General features: G+C 37.9%; 1 protein-coding gene across 1 annotated transcript in view; it reads right to left on the reverse strand.

Moving 5' to 3' along the window:
* Positions 1–19,218, reverse strand: part of LOC128969456 (vitellogenin-1-like) — a 43,138-nt gene extending 23,920 nt beyond the window's left edge. Inside the window, exons 1-13 of the mRNA XM_054384303.1 lie at positions 19,179–19,218; positions 18,852–18,872; positions 18,467–18,618; positions 15,758–16,009; positions 12,866–13,027; positions 12,035–12,186; positions 9,235–9,385; positions 8,980–9,137; positions 8,718–8,883; positions 7,532–7,654; positions 5,731–5,949; positions 3,419–3,636; positions 3,236–3,333 (exon numbers count right to left, since the gene is read on the reverse strand). Coding sequence (XP_054240278.1) covers positions 3,236–3,333; positions 3,419–3,636; positions 5,731–5,949; positions 7,532–7,654; positions 8,718–8,883; positions 8,980–9,137; positions 9,235–9,385; positions 12,035–12,186; positions 12,866–13,027; positions 15,758–16,009; positions 18,467–18,618; positions 18,852–18,872; positions 19,179–19,218 — 1,912 coding nt within the window. The remainder of the gene's footprint in view (positions 1–3,235; positions 3,334–3,418; positions 3,637–5,730; positions 5,950–7,531; positions 7,655–8,717; positions 8,884–8,979; positions 9,138–9,234; positions 9,386–12,034; positions 12,187–12,865; positions 13,028–15,757; positions 16,010–18,466; positions 18,619–18,851; positions 18,873–19,178) is intronic.
* Between the last annotated feature and the right edge of the window lie 1,670 nt (positions 19,219–20,888).

Raw genomic sequence — 20,888 nt, forward strand, 5'->3', positions numbered from 1 at the left:
ATTGTTACCTTGTGTGTGAACTTTGAACAAATATAATTTGTGTCTATTTATTTTCTGTACTTTAGGTTTATCATCTGTAATGATCATAGATACAGATCATCAGTGCAGAGCACATCCATGTCCCAGTCTTGGCACAGGTCTTTACAGTCCTGTTTTCTGAGTTACAGTAATTCCAAGGCTTTTCTCTAAGTTTCCCTAGGTTTGAAGAGAAAGGAGGCTGATGTGATAGGTAGGCAGCCCTGTTGCACTTCCTTGATTCCAGTTCTCCACTTTTCCTGCACTAGCTGGGGGACAGGGAAGTATTTTAGGAGTCTTCTCTCCCTGTGCTAGACATTGGCACCGTATTGTGATTAAATCCCAGCACCACCAGAAATCAGCATTGGAAATCCAGCAGAGCCAGGATTATTGCAGAGCTCTGGAAGATGCAGACCAATAATTTCAATACCAGTACAGAAATTACTGAATTGTAGGAAATGTATTTCCAAACATTACGAGGGATAGTGAGTCTTTGTCCTCTTTCCAGAAAAAGAGTGCCTAAGTTATCATAAATCATTTAGCCAGAAGTTAAAGATTATGACTTTATTCACAGATGTCTCTCATTACTTCTCTAGTGCCACTCTCTGTGTTTCAGGTAATATCTCACTTGTGAGTCAACACTTTCCCATTCTCTTCTGAATCTGTGCATGCAAAGAAAGACCTGAATGGTCCTTTACCCTTGTTTATTCTTCAAGTGAAGTTGTTCTGTACCATATTACTGGGACTAATTTTGATTTCTAATTAGCACTGGCACACTGGGGCATTACTAAAAAACTGACTTGAGGCTTGTAATATGAAGATCAGTTTTTCTCTGAATGAGTGAGCCAGGTGTCACAGGGATTGGATGCTAGAAGGAGGCATAGTACTTTCAATGAATGTTTTAAAAGATCTTTTTTGGTGTTCTAACCCATGAAAATTTACTGATACTTAGTAAGTGTTGCTTATAAATAATTATGAAGAATTCACTGACTTGTAGAGATTGAGGATATTGTCCATATCTCTGATATGACATAGTGCTAATGCTCTAAGAAAGAATTTACCAATGGATAAATCCTACTGACACAGTCAAATGTTGCACTGGAGCCACTTCACCGTGAGAGTGTGGTGGCACCTGCATATATCTGAGCAAACATTGTGCCCCAAGGAAGAAGGAAAATAAAATTAGTGATCAAAGAAAGCAGTCTTTGGTACCTATGAACATTAGTACACATTTAATTATGAGTCTGTGCTTATTCAGAGTGAGATTCTGTCAGTCCTCATGTTGAGCAGAACCTGGGTCATTCCTTTGATTTCATTAGCAGCATGTAGAACATGAGGCACTATTGGTGGCAGCTGTATGTGACAGATTCCAGATTAAACATAAATTCAACTGACTTTATTGCCTGCCATTAAAAATTTAGCATCCAGCACCAAAAAGACCTCTGATGGTGATGGCACATTTTTGTTTTTAGCAAGGAAATAGGTACTGCATTACAGTTGTCACTATGGTAACTCCTTCAGGATGGACTTACTGAAACACATTTCACCTGTAGCTAGCAGTGACAAATCAAATCAGAAAGCTGGAGGATGGATCCTACTCCCCCACCAGTGTTACAGAATATTGACTTAATTTAATTGAGTTATTCAAGACTAAGATTAGCATATATGAAAAAAAAAAAATCTTGTTTCTTATTCTTCTTCAGGAGGAAATATTTAAATATTACATGTGTGTGGTAACCAAATTTCTGACACTGGTCTTCACCAAGAAGTATAACAATTTGCTTATGTGCTGCATTTTCAGGCTACAACCAGAACAGAGTAGTCAATTTCACATGGCCCTCAGCCAGCTACCCTCATGCAGACTACACCCTCCTTTCTCATTGTGTAATAATTCAGAGAGTTTAATTTTAAAAGCAAAAGCAAGAGGAGAAAATTACTATCTAAAACTGGAAACACATATCTGAGTATCACTACAAACTGTATCTCTCCCTGAATGCATTTTAAATGGTACAAAAGTTCACCCAGGCACATTATTCTTTGAGCTTGCTCCATCACCATCTCTGAGGCAGTAAGTATACATCCTGTATGTTACTGTGGTTGTTGTGGAATGTATTATATCAATTTTTATTACAGAGCAGATTAAATGGTCATGTAAAAACCATGAAACAGAAGCAGGGCAACAAGAAGATCTATAAAAACCTTTCAAACTATTCCTCCCATCCAAAAAGAGGCAAAAGTACACTTAGCACTGTTGATTTCAGGTGTTTCAAAGTCTTTTTTTCTATTGATTACTTTGGAAAGAATCTTTAGAAGTACTAGAGAGTAACAAAAGTGCTAAAAACATCCAGGCTTTTCTAGATAAACAGCATGTGTAAGACGACTGTGTTTGTAGATAGAGGCTCCCTAGTATGCCAGCTACATATGCCAAATCACTCAGGCTGTCATAGTCATTTACATGAGGGAGTTGCTTATAAAAAAAATCTTTACTGAGAAAAAGAACATACATGAAAAATAGAAATAGCCACAATCTGGCCCAGCAAGTGCTGTCATCTAATCTGAATACATTTTTATGTGCAACTCCTGTTGATATAACAGATCAGCCTTCAAATTCTACCCATAGATCTGTTCATTCCAATACAGAATTCTGTTATAAAGGTGCAAGAAAAATGTTTAGATAATGTTTAAGTTATTTAGCTGCTTATGGATGCAATGAATTGTCACATCTGAGAGTTTTCAGAGTTTGCTTTTTCACTGGGCACTACTGTTGGGGTGAATTTGAATTCAGCAAGAGCTGTAGATGTTCAGCACTGGTAAAAATTAATCCACCTCAGCAGTAATTTAGGTCCCTTCTGTTTGTTTGATGCTGAACAGTGGCATGAAATAGTTAAGCACCACTGAGACTACAGCATTTGATACTGGAGCATGTGCCTCACTGGTTAATGAAAATACAGGGTTAGAGCCCCACAAGCCCTCTGGTAATTTGATGCTGGCAGTGTGCAATACAAAACATACAGGGACCTAAACACTCTCCAAAAACAGAGCCTGAGATTTTTTTGTTTTCCCCACTGAACATAAGAAAAAACAGAGCAAGAACATGGAGCTAACCAGCTGGCTAGGAGAACTGGGTACTGGGTTCTCCTACTATACAATTATATTTTATTTTTTTCCCCCCACACATTGACCTATATATATTTATCTACAAAAATCTTCTGAATCTTACCTTTAAATATACTGAAGCGGAAAACTTTGCTGAACTGATACCCAGATCTGTCAAATTTGGGAGTTAATAGTCTGATAGCCATCCTGCAGGCAGAAGCCCTGAAAAAAATTCAGTGAGCACATTAACACCTCAATTAGTTTGCAACAAGCTTTACATCTAGGGAAGGATGCAGCTTTTCCTTACATCACTTGAAGATCTGGAGCTGTGCTTCTACCCAGGGCCCTCAAGTGAGAATAGATGAAACTTGCCACTTGCATGCTAGGTTCCTTCAGAACAGCATCAGCTAATGTCATCACTATTGGAAGACCTGGTTTGGTTTCAAGCAAAACCACTGCAGCTAACATTCGGACCCGAGGATGGATTTTGTGATTCAGAAAAATCTCAAGGGTAATAGCCTGGACCTGAAAAATAACAGATATATATTCAAATTTAGAGGAGGTTTGAACATTTTGCTAATAACCATTCACCACTATTGAATGATCTCTTCATCACTATTTCAGCAACAAATTGTATTATCAAATTATTTTGGCATCAGTGTTTCTGACTTCATAGTCTGAGGTCCGAAAAGGGCATTATGGTAATGTGGTCTGACTTCCTGCACAATCTTACCCAAAAAACTTTGGTGGATAAAATCTACAGCAAGGCTATTATCTCTTTCTGAGCTATAACAAAATATATCTGTAGCACAACCAGTAAAAGAGATTTCATGGATCCATTACTTACCTGAGAAGTGGTTTCAGTGATCACTTATCCCTACTCATTAATGTATGCCTTACTTCTAATCATATGATCTCCTGAGGCCTGATTTCCTTTCTGCTAACTAACAAAATTAAAATGAAATGAATAAAACCCAATTTACTACCAGAAATCTCTATGCCATGTGGGCAGCTGAAAGTTTGTTTATTCAAAACCTGTAATTTCCACAGTACCACTTGTGAACAATGTGTTTGACCTCAGCAACATTCAGCATCAAGACTAAGTTTACACTGGAATCTTTGCAGTTTCCATAAGCTGCACTGAAGCCTTTTGATCCCAACTTCAAAATGGATGTGGATGGTGTTACACTGTTCTGGCAGCCCCTCTGCACGGTCCTGTCCTGCCCTGCCTGGGACAGCACACATCCCCACTCTCCAACGAAAAGTCTGGTCCAGAAAACTTTAACAAAGCTTCACCAAATGAGTCAGGATGTTTTCAATGTAGGTGATCAAACACCAAGGCAAAAGTGGTGACAAGGATGCAATAGGCTCTTTCTAAATGTAACTATCTCTTATAATTAAACAGTAAAAAAGACAAACTATGTATTAAATCTGTTTAATACAAATGTCTGTGTGTCTAGCTGCAAACTAGGCACTGAACTGGTTCTTTGAACAATGAAAAAATCCATTTACAGTTACTGAGTTGCTCCAGATCAATTTTCAAAGAAAATGCATAGAAAATGGAACTAAACAGTGGTCTGGATCAGATGTGAAAACCAGGTCAAAGGTCAATGAGAGACATCACTGTTTTTAAACATCAAATTAGCTTTTTTTCTTCCCCAGAAAATACCCTTACTTTTATCTTGGCTATTTTCTACTCTCCCCGTCCCCCCTGTCCTGCTTGTCCCCACCTAGCATCTGCACTCCAGTAAATATTTTCTTTTCTTTTGCTTAAAAGCACACCCTAGCACACTATTACCTGTGGATCAATACATGCACTCAAACTGGGAGTCACATGGAAAATAAAAAGAAAAACCAAAACCAAACCCAAAAGAGTATAATGGAAAAACTGATACAGATTAGTAGGAGAATGGCTAATGAAAGCTTTTATTTTACTGTTTATATTAAAGACTTATAAAAAGGAAATGCAAGGTTTCTTTTTAGAAGCAGATAGCTTTAAGGTGAAAATGATTGTAAAGTGATGGCTGTGGAGGATGAGCATATGCCTGTGTAACCATTGTATCTAATCATTATCTTGATCAGGGACAAAAGTCACATTTAGTAAATGTTCTGTTTATGACTTAAACCCACACAATGTCTGTAAATTTGTAATTAGGATGCAAACCTCTAGTATCTGTTTACAATAAGATCTGGTCTTGAATTACGATTAGATGTGACACTCGGTATTAAATGTCAATTCTCTGAAAACCTTTTTTTGTGGTTCTCTCACATACCAAAGTTGAAGTAGCACTAAACACATTTGGATCATTAATTTAGCTTTCTGTCTAATGTCCTTGGGGAAACAAAAAAAAAAAAAAGATGTTTGGAATGGAAATACTGATTTGTCTTCAACAATAGGGTAATGAGTGTATCCTTTTAATGGGCTTTTTGTTGCAGACTGAAATACTAGAGGTTAATGGCAAAAAGGAAAAAGATGTCAACTAAGGAATGGTTAAGTATTTAAAAAACCCAACATATTACAGCTGTATTTGAAAAAAAAAAAATCTGCTTTCTCCTCATCACCCATCATTAATTAGCAGCCTTGTGTTGGGTGCAAAAGAGACAGCTTTGTTTTCTTACCATTTTTGGGTCTTTCATGCCAATGTTTTTTAGGGCCATCACAGCAGTCGCATGGACCTTGAGAGGCAAATCTGAGGCACCAGCTGCATATCCTGGCAAAAATTTCTTGATGTGCTTGATGCTGGCTGGATGTCCCACATTCCCAATGGCTTTCAAAGCCAGGAATATATCTTCTGTGTTAGACTTGCTTAATGCTTCTCCTGCAAAGCCATGAAGCAGCTGAAAAAAAGAAAACAAATCTTCTGTTGAGTTCAATTCCAGCTCTTATCTATATCCCATCCCCAGTCTATTCTGAGGTTTGACTTTGATAATTTCAGTTTGTTCAATTCGCTTATTTTAAATATTTTCAAATTCTCTTTTTGTCTTCATGAATAGAACATTTTATTCATAGAAAAAGCATAGCCAAGAAAGCTGCAAAGAATGGCATCTTCATCACTATGCCTTAAAGTTATCAAGTAAGATTTTTAAAGGAACGAATAATGGCTAGGAGCTTGTTCCCACTGCCTTTCAGGGTGAGTTTGGAACCCTGCAGCAATGCTGTTTGAATATCTGCCTCATGATTAAAGACAGGTGCAAAAAATGCAGACACAGTTAAATTCTTCAGAGCCTTAAATAAGATTCCTGAAGATATGGCTAGTGGTGGTGTTCCTTATCTTCAGCTATGATAGCCACTTTTTAGTGTGGCTTAATAGCTGGCAATGAGATCATCAGGTCATTTTACAGCCTTCACCATAAGCAAGTGGATCATACTTACAATTCGTGGTAAGATCAGAAGTAGTTGTCTGAAGGCTGATTATGAATCGAGAGCTAAACCCTGATATAAAACTGTTTTAGATGCTAACAAAAGGCTCTAAAAAAGAAACTGCATTATCATAGAATAATTTCAGTGCACTTTCTGTGCTTTAAAATATCACATTTGAGATCCAGTGATGATATCAAAACATTTCATTTGATATTACTAATTGAATGGATATTTGAAATGTAATGAATAAATAATTATTAGTTTGGGAAAAGAATTTACATTCCTTAGCACCAGGCTTTTCAGATTAAATTATCTCAATGGCATTGGTTCCAATTTTAACACAAGAGATGAGTGTAGGTATGCTGGCCATGCCTGTGTACTAGAGGAAAAAAAAAATCATGGCAGTTGTGCAATGTATTAGGGACGCCCTGCTCATACTGGGGATGGTGGACTGACCAGAGTCAAAGACGGAAAACACCCTTTTATTTTTCACCTTTTCTATCACTGGCTGAAGGGCCGAGCTCCGTAAACCATTACATGCATCTCTAGAACTAGGAAATGCTATTTTCTGCCTATTTAAATAGTTTTCAGGCCCACTGAATAAAAGCAGTGCAGAATAAGATGAGTATTACTGTCATCAAAAAGTTTTAGTCTGTGTGGATGTCTGGGCTCTGCTTCTTGACAAGAAATGGCTGAGCTGCGTGACTTTGGGCAAAACCCTGGCCTTTTGTGTCACTTTATTTATAAGCATGTGTCTGTATATTTAAAGTATTTCAGAGCAGTGCCATGGGACTTCATTAACAATTGGCAATAAAGCACTCAGAGATACTCAGATAGAAAGCCCTATGAATTACATGCTTCTTTCTCTCACTCTCTTTCCTGTGTTAATCTAAAGATGAAAATGCTGTTAATCTAAAGACAAAAACACCGTATTTAACCACCTGGGGTTCTTTTCCCCAAAGGAAACATTGCAGTGAAGTGAAATACAGGTTTCTGAATAATGAAGAAAGAACTCGAGGCTTAATGTTTCTTGTAAACGATAAATAACGATGCGGTTACCTGGAGACATTCCGAGCAGGAGCCTGACGACCAGCACTGTTTGTGACACAGGGATGCATAGCTGAGGTGGCAAACCTTTCCAAGTAGACTACTTGAGCGTGGGCAATGTTTTTTCACTATGAGCTGGGGAAGAAACCAGTTGTTCATTACCACAATTAATGAAGAGCAACGATATTAAAAAAAAAAAAAACCACAACCCAAACCCATGTGTTTCTGCCACATGCAAGGCAAAACCAGGCTTCTGATAGTTTTGTATCAATGGATTTATAGTTAATCAGTGGATATTACTGTCTTTGACAATGCAATTGTAAAGTAATTCGAAGCAACATCTGGAAGGCAGATCTGTTGCATTTATAGTGTATTGGGATTTAAGTTTGGCATAAGCTATAATCCAAAGGGAGGAAATCACCCAGTTATGTAATGGAAAAACATACATCAGTAAAGAAACATACGTCATTGATTTACAATTGCCTCAGCTGTAGGTACAAAAGCCCCTTGAGATTCAATGTGCATGAACCTCAGCACTTTGGGCAGACAGGAATACTTTGTATAAGTGTAGGAGCTGATAGGAGGCACCAGACCACTGCTTCCTTGAGCGGGAAGGAGAGCATTAACGCACAGTAACAGCTGGGCTGTCACAGCTTTTACAGAGGACAAAGCTCTAGTCAGAGATTTGAGGTCTCTACCTAGACTAGGCAGAGATAAGTTCTTGTATCTGAGGCTAGAAGTAGACCCTGGAGAAGAGAAAAAAATATTGTGAAAATCATTAGGCTTTCTTCTGTGTGGGCTCCACATCGGCGTGATTCCTTTGATTTTGATAGATCTGCTCTGATTTAGATCCATCCTGCTAGGTCAATCAGGATGAATACATGGATATAACAAATATGTATTTCTTACTCCCTACTCTTTGTAGTTAGAGATCTTTTTCTGATATATAAAGTATGTTTGGAGAAAGGGAGACCAGAAAATTATGTTTGTAGCAGGAGTATTTTACTTTCTTTCCTGCTGTATCCTGGATTCACTTTTGCCCATCTGATTTGCATTCCTATCCCCTTAAGAAAGCTAACCTCACCAGAGGATATAAAATCTTTGTGTTTTTAAAGCCTTTGTCATCCTGTCAAGGGAATAAATATGACAGATGCTATAATCAGTCAAGAGTGATGCAAGAGTGTTTAGAGAACCCTACTGTTGCTTCCTCCATCACGTCCTGAGTTGGTGTGCTTGAGTGAAGAGCCACAAGCAATGTCTGGGCTGCTTCCCAATTGGTGAGTTCTTGCTTTTCCATTTTATGCCTCAGGAACTTGAGTGCACGGTGACTGGCAACTGCAGGAATCATATCCAAAATGTAGCGCCTGTAACAAGAAAGGCAAGGACCATTTCCCCATTTTCCTGATCCACATTTGAACATAGGTGAGCAGCAGAAGAATCACCATTTCTATTGCTTGTACCTGTATGCTGGCCGACCGGAGAACTGCTTCCACACCGACTCATAATTCTCCTCATTTGCTGCACGAAAAAGATGCAAAAGCTTAAGGGCTTTTGCTGGTGCATCACTGGAAAGCTGTTCAGATGTGGTCTCTACAAGGTCTTGCAGACCCTCCTCTATCTGCAAGAAGATTAAAATGCAGGAAGCTCACACATGTTGTTTCCCACATGCACAGGTTCCAACCTCCAACAAAGTCTGCCTAGTGGTTGAACTTTACCTGGTTTTCCACATTTTTTATCCTGAATAAGTGGACAGGAAGCTGAAGCAATTCACTGCCAAACTGGTACTGAAGTGACCCACGTTTCTGGAATTCTTTTGGTGGGACCTCTGCCATTTGCTTCTGCACGTCAGTCAAAGCAAGTTTCTGCCTGGAATGGAGAAATCCCAGGAGATGGCATCACAACATGCAGGGTGAAAACTAAAAAAGAACTATCTCCCTTCATTGCAAAGCCACTACAATTGTTTTAAAAGGATTTTGTTATTGAGCAACAAAGATATTTATAGAGAGATGCATTTGAATGTGACACTCAGAACCTTACTCTGAGAATGTGTACACTTACACAGCAGGGCTTAGATCAGAGCCAGTGTTTGCCTTCCTTTTGGAATAACATGGCCTGAGAATTTAAGGAACAACTGGGAGGTAAAAAGCAGTGGCCTGAAGAGGATCACAGGAACTATGTGTTTGGTTTTAAAGAGTAAATTAAGGATTATAGAAAAAAAAAAAACAACACACTGTTGGGAAACTTTTTCAGAAATTATCTCTTAATTTAAACCTTTTAAGAAGTTCATTAAAGCTCTTTTGTGTCTATGCCTCCTGGAAGCTTCAAAAGGAATTGAAAATGGTTAGATACAATAATAAATGCTACAATCTTTTTATTTGAACTGTTATAATTCCCTCCCCATTTTGCCTGGCAAGCTTAAAGTCCCAGGGAGTGCACAAGATAAAATGTTCTCATGAAGTTTCAAATTGGATTTCCCAAACAAAAAGGGCCAGATAAATTCAGGATTAGTCTTTGGAAAAGAACTCAAGCTTTTGGAAACTTTTCAAGGAGCACCAAACCCTCATCCTTTGTATTAAAAATATTTCCAACGAGGGACTCTCTTTGTAAACATATGCTAGCTTTATGACATTTTCAGCTAAAGGGATGCATCCTATCCCACCAATTATGTTTAAGGTAGGACACTATAATAAAGTTAGGAATTTGTACTGAACAACCAAAAACATTCCAAAAGCAATATCGTTGTACGACACAGTATCTGAAAATCTCTAGAAAATTGGCATGTTTATTTTGGAATCTCTATGATGATCTGTGTCATTTCTCTCCACTCCTTCCATATAGATTGCAGAGAACTGCTGCAGAAAATAGCATATAACTGCTTTGCAGACAAGCCACTGGAATTTGAATAGAAATCGCTACAGTAGCAGCAGAGATTTTTTTCTCTCTAGAAATTTTGTGCATTATTGAAAGGGCATTTGGGTCAGAAGGTACCGTGTCAGGTACACTTGGACAGATTTAACTCCCCCCTCCAGAACATGATGAATCTGTTATGCCTTCATCCTCATCGTTTTGGGAAAAGATATATCTGCCTAGAACAGATGGAAAAATGTTGTACTCCAAAGAGAAGAGCAAATGAATGCTAAAGATAGAATTTAAATGGTGAAACAATAGTGAAAACTCTTTTGGCTTTGAAAGATGCTGCAAGAGGCTTAAGATGAACAGAACTGTAAATTCAGCTCCAGTTTGGCCCCTTCTGCTGGACAATGCCAAAGATCCAGAGAGAATGAGAAAAGCAAAGGTATCAACATTTCTAGGGGCTCAGTACCTAAGGAAGAACAGTAAGGAAGACAATCTATGCAGGCTTGCAGAAAGAGTTTAAATCAGCGTTAAACCCACTGGCTCCAGACTAATGCTCACTCATGACGACCTATAATTTGATAAAAGCACTACAGTTGCATCTATCTTCACTCTGATTGCATGAGATAATGGGATAGCAAAGCCACTTTCACCTTTGCTGTTTTTTGGGTTGTTGGTTTGGTTGGTGGGCTTTTTTTTTGTTAGCTGAACTGAACGTGTTCATCATGGCAATGAAGCTAATTGGTGATTTATCGACATGAACTTTCTGGTGTTGCAGTTCCCCAAACTGTATATTATACTGATAGATTCTTGCAGAAGCTAATAGAGCAATGCAAGATTACAACATTTTAAGAGTGGGATTGAGGTATATCCTCTGTTCAGTGACATTTATGCAGAAAGCCTCACTCTTCAGTAGGGCACCCCTGTCTATAGAGTCAATAAAACAGGTAACAAAAATACATTCATTGGATGATTCTGTTGCAGATGAAAACATTTTCAAACAGCGGAATTTTGAGGGCTTGAGCTAAAAATGAGCAGGGCCATACTTTCTTAGACAATAGTATTCTAATCTCACCCTAAACTTGTTTAAGAAATATGCAAAATTTGTTGTGGAAAGAGCAAATACATTTTACATGCCTTGTGCCCAATCTTTTTGCAATAAAACACAATTTCCTATCAAAACCAGTTTTGATGTGAGATTTGCAAGTGGTCCACTGTACTTAGGAAGTATATCAAAATCCAAAATCCTATCTATATGTCTTGTGAACTAGTCTCTGAGGTCTCTTACTGCATTATTATTATTTTCCAAGGAACTCTCAGTGAGTAACTGTCTTTCAAAGTATTTTACAGAAAATATATTAGTTCACAATTTTTCAGATGGAATTACATTTGTTTTGGCTTTTATGACATAAATCAAATATCCCCGAGAAATAAAATAGTCAAACCCTGCCAAGTTCAGCTAACAAAATTTGGATAGTGATGTGCATGTTTCAGATTTACAACTAACAGTGCAGGTTGTTTTTATGAACTGTTTGGGATTTTATGTAATTAAATACTGGGAAACAAGAGGCTGTGGAAGTACAGGATGTATTTCACTATGGAGTTTGACCAGATTACCGAGATGCTGAGTTAGCTGCTGAATTAAAGGTATATGTACAGTACCTTGCTTCTACTATTGCATTTCCTCCTGTTACCTCGTTGAAGGGTGCAAACTGGTGGATTTCCTCAACATCAGCTTGTGCAATTACAGCTTCATTACGTGCATATTTGATTTTGTAATTGTAAGTAGCAGTTGCCTGGGAGTTCTTGTTTCTCTTTATAAACAAACAAACAAAACAAACCAAAGAAACAAAGAGAATAGAAAGTCATTGAACTTCTGCATTCTGTGACTAGAAGCTGTTACATCACCTACTTCAACCCACATATTTTCCAGGGCTGGGTTTTTTCACTGGCCATATGACTGGTTTATGTGAATTCTGCGTGCGCACTTCCATGGGAGAGGTCAGCCACATTGCCTGGCCCCATTACTTATGCTGCTAAGAAGGGTTAGCTGGTTTTTCTCTTTCCAAAATATAAGTAATTGGTTATTCCCTTGAGAAGGAGACCCATTTTCTGAAGGCAGCACTATAAGCACCACGATTTCTTGTTTCAAAGACAGGATTATAATAAGATTCAGGAGCATCTATCTCGAATAGTAGAAACTGGACATTGTGAATATTTTCACACTCAGATTAGGTGGATTAACTCATGCTGATAATTAATGGCTTCCAAGCCAGCTAGTTTGAGCTAGTTGAATTGCAACTGCAATATACAACAGTCTGTAGCACAGATCTCTGCTGCTCTGTGGAGTTGATTTTCATACACAAAGTTGATTACTAGATAAGGCAGATCTGACTCCTCCCATTTTAAGGGTTACAAAGCAAGTGACAGCAATGATGCCAAATGGCTGTATAAGAATATAAAATCCACTTACATAACACCACTCTAATTTACCTGCTGGCAGGTCTGGCATGGGTGAGTGTATGCTGAACCTGTGATCATTTGAACTTTCTCTTCACAACTGTTCAGGTCCTTGGATTTGGTCACATAGATTAGGTTTGCTCTCTTGTTTTCCTGAATTGCATATGTGGTGTTACAAATACCTCCAATTCCAGCCTGACAAAGATAAGACCATAAGCAGAGTTCACTCTTATGCAAAGTTTCAACAGTTCCTTGCATCTACTTTCCTGTTTAATTCCATGTTTTCAAAATTCCTGATAGCAATAAATGCTTTTTTAGTATTTTTATTGTTTTCTTCATTCATGGTACTCTCCAGAAACAAAATCAAGGTGATCATTACTTCAATGTTTTTTTAACATGTACAGGTTTCCAGTAATCCAAGCTAGAGTTTGACTGGAGAAACTAAAATTCTCTAGAGTTTCACTGAGACAAGACTTGGAGCCTCAGAAAAGGTAAGTAACAATTTCCAGTTAGAGCTGTCGATTATGAAATATGAGTTGAGGAATATTAATAAAAAGTGTCAAAATAATTTGATCAGTTGGAATGAAATCTCAATAGCAAAGCATTTTAAGGTTGGAGATGACATTCTGCCCTCAAAATTTGCTTTTATAGACAGCTTATAAATGCCTATGGAACAGACCTTGCAATATCAGATGATCTGTCAGAATATGAACAGTGATAATTAAAAAGAATGTCAAGATAGCACAGTTTTGATTGTGGGTTTTCTTCATTTCGCAGTTTTAGTTCAGCTCTTCAATAATATTTCAAGCATATATATTTATAATAGCTCTTAAATTTCCTTAGTCAGTGAGGAGATTTTTTGAGAGAAAAACATTTGATTGCATTTTAGGAGGAAAGGTTATTTTCATGATTTTATTTTTATTGTTATTGATAGCACAGCCACTCCAGTGAGCAGCTCTGGGCTATGTGAGAACAGAAAAATCGTCATGGGGTGGTTAAGAGGCAAGACATACTTCATCTTTATCTTAACAGTATTCCTGAAGACAATGTGGCTTTAGTAAGGGCTAGAAGTAAGGGCTGCTGAATTTTTCTGAAAGACTTGTACTATGCAAATACAGGTGTGGGGCTCCTCTGCATACTGCAGACTGTAGTAGACAAATCTAGGCTTTAAATGGCAATGTCCAGCACCTCATGCTCAGTGGGATGATGTAGCCTCCTGCCCTGCTGGACTTTCCAGCTGTGTGCAGATCAGGTCTAGTTCAGATACCTTATCCTACACCCTGCAGGATGTGATGTAGATTTTCCTAGGTTAGTCCTTTAAACCGCTCTGCAGCTCACATTCTGGGCCTAATAATGCTTATCCCTCCTGCTACAGTCTGAAGGGGGAACTTTAGCCTAGCATCTGACTGCAAAGACTGAAAGTAAAATAAATTACCATTGGATGCAAAAGGAAAAATAATGATAAGATCTATACAATTCATTGGATTGTTAATGGGAATATAGAGCAGAGGCATAAGCATCTCCTTTCTTTTCCTGTCACTTCTGCTTGCAACTTTCCTCTCTTCTCATTGCCTTGCTGGGGTATCTTAGCTTTCACTACTCTGTGAGGTAATGGGAAGGAGGGAGGGAGAAGGGGAAGAGGGGAACAGATTGCCTGGGTCCATCCATGGGGATTCTGAGGAGTTTCTGTGTTGTTTATGAATTGTATCTATCTATCTAGATATAGTACATATATTGTATATTTTGTATATATTCATTGCATTTCATATTTCTAGATTGTAGTTTGCTTGTAAATATAACTTCATTTGCTTCCATCCCAAACTGAGCTGGCCTGGCAATTTTGTTTTAGGGGTAGTTTCTCCAAATTAGTTGGGGGGTAATTTCAACCCACCACAGCTCCTCTACAGAGTGACTAGGGATTGTCAAGCAATGGTGCCAACACTCATTAATCAGTTGCTGTCAGAGAAAAGCAAAGAAAGCTTGGAAATGATTCTAGGATGGGAAGTCACATTACACTGCTCAGCAGCAAGAGTAGTAGAGGTATTGCTAACTGAACTGGAAACAATGAAGATGTAAAACTAGATAGAAAAAGAATAGTGCTGCAGAATATGCAGTGCCACCAACTGGGTTTTTATGTGAAACAAGCAGCGTAAAAATATTAAATCATGTAGTTCCTTTCCCAGAAACAACCCTTAACTACATAAAAATGCCTTTTTTTTTTTTAAATTAAAGTTACTCTGGTCTGCATTTTCAATAAAAAATAACGTGAAAGTATAATAATTTCAAGGTTTTTGCTGATCTCTGAATTGAATGGAGTCTAATCAATGTAAATATGGTTGCTGAAAAACTAAATGCATTGCAATTTCTGTGGCTGAGTAGTAATATCAGATGATTTACCTTGACTAAGGTATTAAACCCTGAAAAACAGTGGAAATTCCAACAGAGCATCAACTGCAACTGTCAAAGCCATTACAGTAATGCCATGGAATAGAGACTGTTTTCCTCCTAAAAGAGGAGCTAAAAGAGATTAAAGATTGGTGAAAAAAGTCAAATTACTGTTATTTTAGCTTTAATCGTGTGCTGTATGTTTTAGCCTGTTTTAACATGTTATTCAAATTTTATGTAGGTTTCAGCATTCAGAGAAGTTTCCTTTCTCTAGAATCACAAGGGTGATTTTCTAAGGGTCTGCTTTTTCTGAACTACTTGGATTAGTCAGATTAAAAATCTGCTATTCTGCTATCCTGTTTAGCTACAGTTCCATCACGTGTTGCCCCATCAGAACAATGCAATCACGATTTCCCAACATTAGATGTTTCTTATTAGTGCTGTTTATGTCAAAGATGGATTCAGAAAATGCAGTAGAAGAATCTCGAGAAGGCTTGCTTATTTCCAAAGTGACCACAATGGCCAAACCAAAAAGCTCACCTCCTGTAGGCTGTATGAATGCTGCATCTTCTTTATACTCAGCTCCAGCATGTTCAGAATTCCTCTGTAGATGTTCAGACCATCATCTGAGACAGAATCTGGAGCTAAAAGGTTTCCAACATGGCCATTGCTGTACTCAAACTTGATGGGGTTACTAAGTTGTCCAGTTAGTACCTGGGTCAGTTTGAGTGATCGAGAGAATGAGCTTGTGGGCCAGACACCATTGTACTCTGCTGCTTCAATTGAGTGAATCTAGAACAAAAAGGGAATATAGTTACTTTCTATTTTTTCTAACTTTTTTCCATGTATATAAACATCTAGAGCCTTACTCATGTCAATCCCACACTTTTAAATAACCCAAAGCCAAAGGGAAAACTTAGAAGTTGTCATTCAACATAGCTAGTATTGCTATACATATTTCCATGTATAAAAGAGTAATGCAAATGATTTTTCCACAGTTACTGGCCTCTGTTCTGTTGCATAGCTAACCCATGCTGCCAAAGGTTGACTTGTATGAAGAAATGAGCCAGACCAGATCTGTATGAAACAGGTTGCTTCTTAAAAGTAGTAGAAGATATGCAGAAAATTGCAGAAGAAAGGTAATGTTGCATAAAGTATCATTAACTCCTGTTGTGAGCTCTGTCCTCTCTATTGATGGGGTCACAGAGCACGAGACAGCAGTCAGAAACTAATAACAACATGGCTGCTGAGCCACACAGTCATGATCAGTTTGAGCAATGAAGAACAAATGACAAAAATTGCCCTTTCCCACACATTTTCCTGTGGAGCTGAAGGTTCAGGCACTGTCCCCAGTCCTGCTCTGACTTCACAGTCCAACCTCAACCCAGGGCACATGCAGGCAAGTAGAAAGCTGTGCTAATCTATGCATAACTCTGATTTCTGCACCATGGGAATGGGGCATGTTTAGCTTTGTTTCTCAGGGGACCCTTCCCTTCTGTGTGTTGTGACAATTTAAAGAGACTTCTGTCTGACACCTCCGGCTGGCGATGTGATGCAAGACATGGATTAATTTCTCAGAAAGCCACACAAACTAAATCCTCAAACAGCAAATCACTGGAGACTGCAGTTTCATGTTTATTTTTTGTTATTGTTGGTGGAGATCACTGCCAACCCCAGTAACTGAAGCTTACAGCCGAGGCTGTTACAGAGCAAATCCCTCATGCTGCCTCTTGGACATGCTTCTGGCATATTGCACATGGGCAGGTTTGGGACTGCTCTGCAGGGTCAGGGTAAGGTAGTTTTTCCCAGCCCTCAGGGCCCAGCCAGCACTTACGCTGTCTACTAGGTTTTGAGCGCAGCTGGCAATTCTTACTTGTGGGTTTGCGATATAAAAATTGCCAACTAGAAACCACCCAGGGAACAGAGCTTTTTGCTTGGGCTGAATGAGAACTACAAGGCTACAGATGAAAGATTAATTCCCTGAACCATTCTTCTGACTGTCTAATTTAAATACAACAGCAGCAAAATAAACTTTTCTCTGAGCAGAAAGGAATAAATATACCTTTACCCCATATTATACTTGCCCCAAAAATCTCATGATTCTTTAAAAAAAAAAAAAATCTTTTTAATGACTGAAATTATTTCTGTATTTATTTTTTAAATGGAAACCTGTTCCCCAAATTCAGGTGAAATGATGTTGGAAGATTTTAAGGAACAAGAGTCAGTTTTTAATGAAGAATCATCCTTACCACACCAAGAGCTGTTTTGGCAGGAAGGGGGAAACTATTGGGGATGAGGATGACTGCTTCTGCCTCCTCTCTGCTAGGATAGTCTCCTATTCACCAGTGCAGATGTGTTGCTCTTATTTTTTTTCCTTTTTTTTTTTTTTAATTAAAAAAAATTAAAAAAAATACATCCATTTGCAAAGGTCATGGAAAAAAAGCAACATTTCCCTTCCAGACCTGTTATAATTTGAATTTACCAAAAATACCTAGTAACAGAAAGCTAATTCAGGCTGGAAGGCTACAGCATTGACAAGTTGTTATCAGACAGTCACTAGTATTTATAATCTGCAGTTTTCAATTTCCCAAATAAAAGCTCTTAAAAAGATGATTTTCCTTCCAAGTGTACAGAAGACTAAGTGGAGTTTGTGTAAAGCAATTGATGAGTGTGTTTCAATACATTCATTAGAAGCACATATAGGCTTCTGTTAAAGGCAAAGGTGTTTTTCACATAATCAAAACCCTTAGTAATTACCCAGCATGCAGTAAAAATGATGACAAAGTATGCCATTTCAGACCCTGCTGAAAAAGAAACCACCAGATTACATTAATTATGCTAAATACTGAATCACATCCAGCTAATGTAGCCCAGCTACTGTAGCATGTTTTATTGCCTTTCGTTTGCTGGTTATGAAATCAGTTGATTAAATAATCTTAGGTTGTACAGTTTGGAACAATTGGATTGATCCAGTAATAAATTATTGCACATTTCAAATTACATTCCATTGTCTCCCTGACCACAAAGCAGAAGAAATCCTTCAAGCCCAAGGTTGGCTTGAGCTGAGAATTACCTAGCAAAGTGCAAATAGAATGTAGGGCATTGCATTAAAAAAAAAAAAAAAAATAGTGTTAGTAACATTCTCGCCAAGTAAGCACAACACATGATGAAACTTAATTACTTCCCAAAAGCTTAAAAGTCAACTATGAAGAGAATTTTACCTTTCAAATTGAATATGTTTTTTCTTACCCTAATAAGACAAAGTTTTGGCCCAATACCACTAATCTCCACTTTACTTTTTATTCTTATTCCAGCTCTTGCAAGTCCTTTCTCTGGAAGTCCACTGAGAAGGGCGCTTTCATAGTCAAATGTATAAACCTTGTTTTCACTGAACTCAGGTTCTGCAAAGAAATGTTTCCCATAAAACATTAGAGTAACTGTACAGAACATTAGAGAACCTATATTAGAATATAAGGTACAAAAAAAAAAAAAAAGATTAATTTGTCCACTTATGTATTCCACCTGAACAAAATTAGCTGTTGATAAATCTAATATTAAACATTGATATACTTTTCACATTCTATTTTGTATTTCACTCATTACAATTATAGTAGCTGATGGGAAATTTACTTACGGTGATTAAGTGGTTGGCTCCCTGAAAGAGAAGGAAAAAAAAATTGAGTAATGAAATGACAAATCAAGAAAACCCCACCCCAAAATGTTAATGTATTTTAGTACAATAGGCCACATCTTGTATGTATGGCATAACACTTTGTATTTAACTTCTACTTCAGCATTTAGCCAAAACCCATTTTTCTCTAATCAACAAAAACATAGTCACAAAATAATTTTTTTTCTATAAAATGTTAAAGCTCATGTTTGCAAGTGAACGAGATTTAGATTCTGAAACGTTTTCCTGAATCTATTATTTTAAATTCATCAAAGTAAAAAAGTTACTTACCCACTAGTGATAAAACCAGGGCTACTATCAAGCCCCTCATGATGGTGATAAAATAAAAGTGAACATGCTGGGTTCTCTTTTATAAAGGCATGTGATATCATATGTTTCCTTTGGCATGACAGTTTGACAAATAAACATATTTTAGAATGTGTATTGATCAATCAAAAAATAAACATTTCTGAGGTCATGAATGCTGACAACTCCAAATCACCTCATGATTTCAGGTATCTTACCTTCTGTGTGAAATAGAAATTTCATTTTCAAAATATCTCACTTGTTATTTTCCCCCACATTTTCCCACATTGTAGTTATACAGTTAAAAAAAAATCAATAAAAATAGTTCCTCAATCATAACTGAAATAACCTGGCTTTTTCCCAATCATGTTTTCAATCTTCTAATAATTTGCTCTTGCTAAGGGTCACAGCTTTGGAGACACACCTTGATCTGTCACATCAAAACTCTACTGTTAGGGGAAAATTTGCAATTGATTTCATAGATTTAGGATTGAGATATCTTAGAGCTCACAAACAACCAATGGGAAACTGTCTTTCTATAGTATTTACCATGGCTGTCTTTGCTAGTATATCTTTTAGGTACACCTGGGAAGACAAATATTGTCAGTATGACATTCACATTGGCCTCTGAGTAATGAGCAAGGAAATGAATGTCTTTGTTTATGAGGAGAATTCAAAAAACAAGTTGTTTCAGAAGGACCTCAGCCAGTTGGGAGCATCAGGTCCTTCACAGAAGGTTTTGACAGGGCTTTAGCTACTGCCACTCTTGAGAAAGTATATCAAGGATTTCCCACTTATAGTAATAACATTTAGACCAGCTCTTAGCAAAACAAAGCAAGGAGGGAGTTTGCTCCCTAACCTCAGTTACACATATTTTTTGCAAGTGTCTCAGTGTTTACTTTGAATTTAAACTTGACTTCTGATCAAATGATAAATTAAATATAATGCAAAAAAATCACCTGGGTGCAAGGGTGACTGAGAGGGCAGGAAGGAGAGCTCAGGAATGTCTGTCTGGTATTCCTAGAGGCTGTGAAGGGCACATACTTACAAGTAATGCATGCAATCAGGCAGATAGGCTCTCAGGAAGGAAAAAAGGCTTTCTTAGCTGTTGCTGTTCAACAGGGAGAAGGGGGAAACCTGAGCATGTGTCCTGAAGCCTTCACCCTCAGGCTCGAGAATATATTTACTGCAGGTCCTATCAACCAGTTCCTTTCCATGGTTACTTCATTTGCTTGGAGTAATGCCACCTGAATGTGGAGTAATGAAGCTTATTATTGTGGTGCCAGAGCACCTGAGCTGGAGTCAGGGATGCAGCTGTGTGGCCTCTCTGCTTTGCCACTGCTCCCTGCAGCTGTGCTGGCTGGCCAAATCTGAGAAAGGAAGAACTCAAATGAGGGCTGACTGGTTTGGACACCTTCACTACCTGTACCTCCAGAAACCTCGAGAATTTTAATATTGCAGCTTTCTTTCATATAGGGAAAGATATGGAATTGGATGAGTAGCCAGACCTTCCTTGAAATGTGTGTCTTGTAAAATATTTTTTAAAATATGATAGATACACAAACTGTTACAAGAGATTAATAATTGGGTTGCTGGTTCAGTGTGGGTTCAGATGGTGAAAAATTAAGTGCAGATGGATTTTCCCTGCTGTTTTCTTCTAGTGTGAGATATGACAAGATGCACCACGTGTGTGGG

The sequence above is a fragment of the Indicator indicator genome, chromosome 10, assembly GCF_027791375.1.
Source record: "Indicator indicator isolate 239-I01 chromosome 10, UM_Iind_1.1, whole genome shotgun sequence".
NCBI lineage: Eukaryota > Metazoa > Chordata > Aves > Piciformes > Indicatoridae > Indicator > Indicator indicator.